This window comes from Zootermopsis nevadensis, unplaced genomic scaffold (assembly GCF_977971745.1).
Source record: "Zootermopsis nevadensis isolate Lab colony 2312 unplaced genomic scaffold, Znev_1.0 Znev_ptg000021l, whole genome shotgun sequence".
NCBI lineage: Eukaryota > Metazoa > Arthropoda > Insecta > Blattodea > Termopsidae > Zootermopsis > Zootermopsis nevadensis.
Window position 1 is genome coordinate 21,514,289 of NW_028259153.1, and position 7,807 is coordinate 21,522,095.

Sequence of the window (7,807 nt, forward strand, 5' to 3'; positions counted from 1 at the left end):
ACCTGTCGTCAGACAGAACACTAAATAAAATAATAAACATGAGGTATTTATATCATTAGTACTTTAACTTTGTCCAAAATATTTTAATTACTCAAATCCTATCGTGATTTTTAAATTTTACCTGTAAGATCTGATTATACTCAACTGGAGGAATGTAGGATATGATTACAAGGTAATAAGGTTTAATTTAATATGACGACGAATGGTGGCAAACAGATTTAGAAGGATCATGAAACATTACACTACAGAGGTCAGCCAAATTAGCAGCACTTAGAGAGCGCTTCATTTTACAATAACAACTTATGGAACAGCAGGTCCCTGAATCATAAAGGCTACAGTTTCACCAAAAGAAAGACCCTCACACCAGCCACGTTAGTCGAGGAAGGATACTGGAAGTAGTAGTCCGAGGTAGGGTGAGAAAATGCATTCCACACTCCAAAAACTATTTTACCGCAATGCCCTGTGCATTTTGGTGGTCTCTTTATTAACCATTCTTCAGGACCACAGAGTGACGTTCAGCGGTCTCATCGAGACTCAGAAGTAACGGCAAGGAGTCGGCCTAACTTACTTCCAACGTCACAACTGCTTGCGTACTTCTTAACCAGCCTACAATAAATGCCTGAAACTACTATATTCGACAAGATTCTCATCTGATGGGATTTTCAATGCTTGTCAAAACAGAATCAATCATCAATGCAAATAGGATTAAAAAAGGCACAGTGCTGTATTTTATTATGATTCAACCACCCATTCGTAACACCACGGTGGAATGTTTTACAGTAAGTGATCAACCTGAAACCTGCACTGTTACGTACAGAAAACTCAAGAGAATGCAAAATTAAGTATACCTCCACAAATTATCTGCTCATAATTTAGAATACAGATGTCACTTTTTGCCAGACTTCTTAATGCCACCGCCCACAAGAGGACCCTTCTGAGCTGCTTTCGCCTTGGCTTCCTGAAGGGCCTTTTCCTGTTCCTTCATTTTCTGTTTGTGGGCAAGGTCCTCCTCATCCACTGCCTGTTCTTTCTTCTTAGGAGCTTTCAGTGGCTTCTTCTTGCCTCCATCCCGACCAGACATGGTGCTACAATGCAAAAAGTTAGCGTGACGCAATACATACATCATCGTCATAAACAGCAGAGGCAAACATTTTGATATGGAAGCTACCTCCATCTTCAGATCTCATTACTCTGATGATGGAGACAGTACACACCTCTCAAATGCTTATTAATTTCTATGAGACAACATGGTGCATGTTAAAACTGCTGAAAACTCTGATGTATGCCTTACAGAACCCCACATATGCAAAATGATGTTCAAGAAACACACCACGCTGTCATCATTTGTTGTCACTAAAAGCCTAAAGGAAGAGACCACTTCACAGACTTAGGCAACCATTCTCTCAGAAGCATGCAGTAATTGCTTACTGCTAAGCCAAACATGTTCTGTAATAGTGGAACTTTGTCATGTAACTAATACAAGATCATATTCAAGTATACCGTGCAGTTTACAGACCTCTGGGCATGGTTCAAGCCCTATCAAACCCACCTGAATTACAAAACAAAGCTATTATTCTAATTCCTGTAATTAATCTATTGTATACTCATTACCACAACATTAACGACGTTACGTAATATAACAAAATAATCTTATCAATCATCAACTTGAATTCTTTGTAAGGATAAACTACAGCAGAAAACACTTACACTTATGTCCATAACAAAAGAAGGAACTTGAGGAAGCACCCATGCTTTACGTTTATCAAAAAGAATTCAAACAATTTGTTTTAAAATATAAGTTGTTGTCCCGTTTCTTCTCGGAAGACTTGATTTCACAAAGCAAGCAATTAAACCATCGAAGAACAAATATTTTTATAACCTCAAAATCTAAATGCACAACATGTCTAATTACCCAACATTGTAGTTGCAGAACAACCATTCAAAATGAAATATTATTAACAATAAATGCATTATTATTTGTACCTTTCAGTGGGCAGAGATTTCCACACCACAACGATAGCAACTTAAAGTTTAACACGCAGTAAAACTTGCACTTTACACACGAACGAACTCAACCACAGATCGCACAGCATGCAAATATAGAGAAGTCGCGGCCTCGGTGGAAGAAAATAAAGTGTGTTCACAGTGGAAGGTCAGAACAGAACGAAATTACTCATGACGTCATTCTTGATTATAACATAAATAAAACATTTTGTCTTGATGGAAATTAATGAAATTTGTTGTAGATCATATGCCACAAATGAGAACACCAAATTTAATATTTTATGGAATCCTGTACTCAGTAATACCAACATGACGGCTTTACTTTAAATCTTGAGGAATGAAAACACCATTTCATATGAGTTAGTATCTATATAAGCTGAAGTACATGCATATAGAAATCTTTTCGTAAATACTTCGCATAAGCAAAAATTCTCCAACATAGAATTTAATTGAGACGCGTTATACGTTCTCTAGTCGATTCATGCATACAAGTGATAAACTGTACACATCATATGCACACGAACACACCTTACTTATTCCCGACATGGATCGTTGTATGGTTGGCAATGATCTACTACCTTGCAGGAAATATCAACAGTATACATATGACGAGAACAGTGTTCACTTATTGAAGTCGTTAATAGTTGGTAGGGTTCTCAAGGTAGTGGGAATCTAAGATTTTAGTCTTCTGGGCAACAACTCCCAGTGATCTTACATACCTAAGCCTCGGAGGGACGTATGGCCTCCATCTGCAAGGTGCATCTGATATGTGCCTCTTCTCGCATTGACTCCCATGCTCTCTATCCTCATCTGATCTGATCACCCAGTACCCAAATGGTCTAGCCAAGGTTCTACCTAATCCAAACAGTTACCTCATCTCAACCAATTCCTTGTGCACTGCTTAATCATTGTCAACATGACGGAGGCAGTAAGCACCTCCAAAACACTTGTAAATTCTACCAGGTGACATGGTTGCAACATCGCAGAAGACAGAGTTCCCAGTCTCGCTTAACTGAAAATCATCAGATGGGGTACGATAATTCCTCAGGAACATCCGAGTTCCTTCACAATTGCACATATATTTCATGTATCTCAAACAAAATTCTCCTTAATGAAATGCAGTGATCTGTGGTAAAATAAATAACAGGAAGAGATTTGGAAAAGTTGAATGAAAATATGTTTTGATCATAAATATAACTTTCATACAACAAAAGAAAATACAACTGAGGGACAAATAAAAACTGATAGAAGAACAGACCATAGAATATTGATTCCTCAAAGCAGAATACAATTACTACAATGGAAGCATCTCACAATAATCTTAGGACCTGAAGTATGGCAAAAAATCAAAGTAAAACTCTTCAAAATATCATCAAGTTCAAAACAAGACAATTTTTCCAGGTCACTAACCATCATTAAAATGAATTGTTAAATATTATAGAAACAAATTATTTTCCAAGTTACAAAAATAATCTTAAACCAGGACTTGAACCCTGTACAGTTCTCTGGGGTTGTGGCCATTCTTCGTGTAATCTCCTGATCAATACAAACAATTTCAGTCCTGGTGATGTGCTTCTGCCATGCTTATTTCCTAAGATACAGAAATCACCGTCACCAGGTTTTGAACTCAGGAGATATTTTTGGAACTTTAACCTTTCTGAAAACTATTCTTGGTTTCAACATTATGCACGCCAAGTTTGGTGAAAACTCGTTTACCTGTTCTCAAGCTATAAGTTTACGCACACCCATAATTCAAATTTTCTTATAAGGATGATTCAAATTTGACCTGAAACATGCCAATAAATTGCCTGACCTGTTTCATGTTAAACAGACTAAAACACAAAACAAAAGAACTATGGACTGTGAATAATAACAATACACATTCTGAAAAATAATGAAAATTCAGGGTCAAATGTAAACCCCGTGTATAACAAATTTATTTACTTTCTTCTAAGTCACAACTATTCTCTTATTTGACTGATTGTTGGTCATTCAACAATGCTTTTGAAATCCACGTGTTATGTAACAGTGAATGATGAACTGGAAGAGATCATTCATAACCTGCTTCAAGATAATGTACGAGCATGTGCTGGCAGGCAACCTGGGACCTGATTATGAAGTAGGAGTACAAACCACTCACCAGTAGGTGCTCTAACGTCATTCAATGTAAAACAACCTCAACATTTAAAGAATTACCACATAACCTACAAATCAAAAAATTCATGTACTTTGTACTCATCACAATGGTTATTCCAATAATCAGACTGCAGCATGTGTGCGTCGATGAGTCTTTAGATGCTCGCTCTTAGAGTATTCCTTGTTGCACACGTCACATTTGTATGGTTTTTCACCTGTGTGGGTACGAATATGTCTCTTGAGATTTGCACTTACAGAGAATTCTTTACCACACTGATCACACTTATGCGGTTTCTCCCCTGTGTGAGTACGATAATGTTTCCTCAAGTTGTCACCTTTAGAAAATTCCTTTCGACATATTTCACACTTGTGTGTCTTTCCTCCCATGTGAGAACGATAATGTGTTTTCAGACTGACCCTCATAGAAAAGGCTTGACTGCATATGTCACACTTATGAAGCCTTTCTTCAGCGTGAATACGATAATGATTCTTCAGGTTTACATTTTCTGCAAAACTCCTATTGCATATGCTACAAGAGTACGGTTTCTCCCCTGTATGAGTGCGATAATGTCCCTTCAAAGTTCCATTCTGTGAAAAGAATTTATTGCAAATATCGCATTTGTACGGTTTTTCCCCAGTGTGGGTGCGAAAATGCCTCATTAGGTGCTCTTTCCTCACGAACATTCTCTTACATTCCTCACATTTATAAGATTTCTCTCCCGTCTTGTTGCGTTTCTTCCTACGCACTTTGTTACTGTTTAAACTCCCAAGCATCACTCCTGTTGCAATTATTTTAATCTCATTATGAGTGCTGTCATGCACATCAGAACAGTTACGTACATTATATATGTCATAGTACTGTTCATTCCCATTAGCTTCGGTTAATAAAGTGCTGTAAGTGGATGATTCTTCTCGTTGACTACTTAATTTTTCTTCGCTACAACAGAATTTAAAGACCACATATCTTATAAACTTTTCTGTAAGTTAAATAAATATAGGCATTCTTTTAAAAACTATTAACATAAAATCTGTATACATATGATACCCTAATTTCTAAAACGTAGTACCCTACATGTGACCCACTATCTTGCCTCAAACAGGATATCTCACTTAGAAAATGAGGTCCATCTGATCTGAATGATGTATATATTTGCCCAGCCATATCAGAACAGTTAAAACACAGTGAAGTTACTTCCTCATCCCAAATCACTTCCATAAATAAGTTTTATTATTATAAATCCCTTTTTTGACTTACCAGAAATTTACCTCAGAATCTCTTTATGAATTTCTTGCTTCCTGCATCCAAACTACGTACCCAGTGAGCCACAGCTGTCATAATTTGACTAGCTTAATAGTACTGGGTGATAAGTATAACTGTTAATATTTACAATCCACAACTTACATTGTATAACCTCAAATAATGGAATATAATTCATCTAAATAAATTCTACTAATAATATTCACCTCTCTAGACACTCCTCAAGGTCTCCTGTCGAAATTACATTCTTCAGTTCACCCTTGACTGTATTACTGTCCCATGACCCGTCTTCATGCTGGAAAGTTAAATATTATGTTTAATAAGAAGTATATTAGATGTGAGACGGTGCAGAATTTGGTCTGGTACATAATGACTGACATTTCAGAGGAGCATACCGCCTCCAATCATTAATCTCCTGTTTACTAATAATGAGGACTTTATCTTCTTCTAATATCCCTTTTAAGTGGGGGTCAATGGGTAAATTATTATAACTGCAGCACACAGAAATATACAGATTTTACTCACCTCAATTTCATTTTTCACTGCAATGAAACTGAATGGCACTGGTTTCTGATCTTTGCTGTGTGTAAGCTGTGGGTCCATCTCACCATCTGAATCAGGTTCCTGTTTGATTACAGCTCCATTGTTCTCTAAATCAAATCAATTTAACTGTTCAAATGCCACAACATTCTACACAAGTTCCTGTATCAGATACTGACATCAAACATTATAACAATATTTTATCCTGGGACTTATAGTGTAGGAAATGGTAATCCTTACCTCCTGCACTTAATTAAACACACAGGTTCAAAACAGTAAAAAAAGCGTCTTGTTTATACAATTAAGTTTAATGATACTCAGACAGTTTTTAAATCCAGTTCCACAGTTTAGACTGGAAACAACACTTCAATTATGAACATGAGGTGAATCAACACATATAATCATCATGCATTTCTCATTACATTTGCATGACACAAAATAAAATGGTCAGTGATCATTAATAAACACCATCATTACCTTCATTAAACGAGGAATCACTCATTTGCATTGCAAGATCTGCTACTGCCTTTTCCTTAACTTGGAGAGTCTTCATATCTGAATCAGGTTCTACTTTAATTTCATCCATGTTGAGCTATAAAATAGTTACAGTCCTATCAAAACCCACACATCATTGTGGATGGTTAGTTAACACTCATGTTTCATATCTGGGCGGTCAATGATTTAATTCCTGGTTCACAGGCCAGTTAACCTCAGGCTACCTGCGGTTTTCCTTTTCCACTCCAGAAATATCCAGTATTTTCACTTACTGTACCTTAAACGTGTCATGCGAACTGTCTTTTCGGCGCTTTTTAATCAATGTGAGGCAGACTAATAATTTCACATTCTGCGAAGAATGTACATCGTACATTCATGGGGAAAAATTCGAAAATGATTCATTTCCATAAAAGGTAAACAGACATTAGGCCATGGCCCGAGAGGGGAGCAGTTTCCATTGTGGTGTTCGAAGTGTCGGAAGAATAGTGTGGGTAGTACAATTGCTGCAATTTTACCACAAATCTCACAGTAACATTTAAAACAATGCAATATCCGCAATAATATTAATAATGTGTAAAAACATCATAGCCACTTCTCTTCGCGTTTCTCGTTGAAATGTGGTGCACCTGAACATCAAAATAGTTCTGTAGAAAAAAACAGATTCTTCAGCACTTCTACGGCGTATTTAGCGTTAAAATTTGATTCTATAATAATACACATACAAACTAGAAAAAAAATACAATTTCGCCCAGACATAATTTGTATGTGATAGTATCTAATATGCAGTGACCGGACAATAACTAAATTGACGTCATTTTAGTGCGCGCTTAATATAAATTGCCCATCATAAAATAGGTTCCAGTACATGTGTGATCGTTAGAGCGTCAGCCAGTGCCCATTTTTGTGCTTAAACTACACTTCGAATATTTAAAGGTATGAGATACAACTGATCATAATATATCTATTTTTAATCTCCTATTTTGTCATCCCTCCAACATCAAATGTTTTCAGAATTCTATTTTCAAATGCCAGTGATCTCATCCTCTGCTGTGGAACTAATCCATTTGTGGGCTTTTAACATCTTAACAGTGTTGAAACTTTAGATTCTATTATCGTAGTTTTTAGTTAATAATTATGTTTGTACATGAACAGCAATAACATTAAGAAATACATACCTATATATTTCACGGCAGTTTGCATTAACTTCGCCCTGACACCTCAGTTGCGAATTATTTGCTTATTACCAACACGTTAATGCATCACACCCCTCTGCCTGCCATCTTCAGTTCTTCCTGACATTTCACCTTTTAGCATATAACATGACAAAGACATTTGAAAACAGGTCTACCTACCTGATGTACTAAAATCATAGGC

General features: G+C 36.5%; 1 protein-coding gene across 3 annotated transcripts; it reads right to left on the bottom strand.

Moving 5' to 3' along the window:
* Positions 1–700: 700 nt before the first annotated feature.
* Positions 701–7,235, bottom strand: LOC110830178 (translation machinery-associated protein 7 homolog). Of its 3 annotated transcripts, none has more exons than XM_022064752.2 (5): positions 6,711–7,149; positions 6,416–6,530; positions 5,924–6,048; positions 5,605–5,693; positions 701–1,085 (listed from the first exon to the last, which is right to left on the bottom strand). In XM_022064752.2, exons 1-5 carry the CDS (start codon positions 6,804–6,806, stop codon positions 887–889), a joined length of 624 nt encoding a protein of 207 aa, XP_021920444.1. In that variant the 5' UTR covers positions 6,807–7,149; the 3' UTR covers positions 701–886. The 3 variants fall into 3 exon arrangements, with proteins under 3 accessions (XP_021920444.1, XP_087208903.1, XP_021920443.2); XM_022064751.2 differs by lacking the exon at positions 701–1,085 and adding an exon at positions 3,256–5,077 and having other exon boundaries at positions 6,711–7,235; XM_087352777.1 differs by lacking the exons at positions 5,605–5,693; positions 5,924–6,048; positions 6,416–6,530; positions 6,711–7,149 and adding an exon at positions 1,984–2,246.
* Between the last annotated feature and the right edge of the window lie 572 nt (positions 7,236–7,807).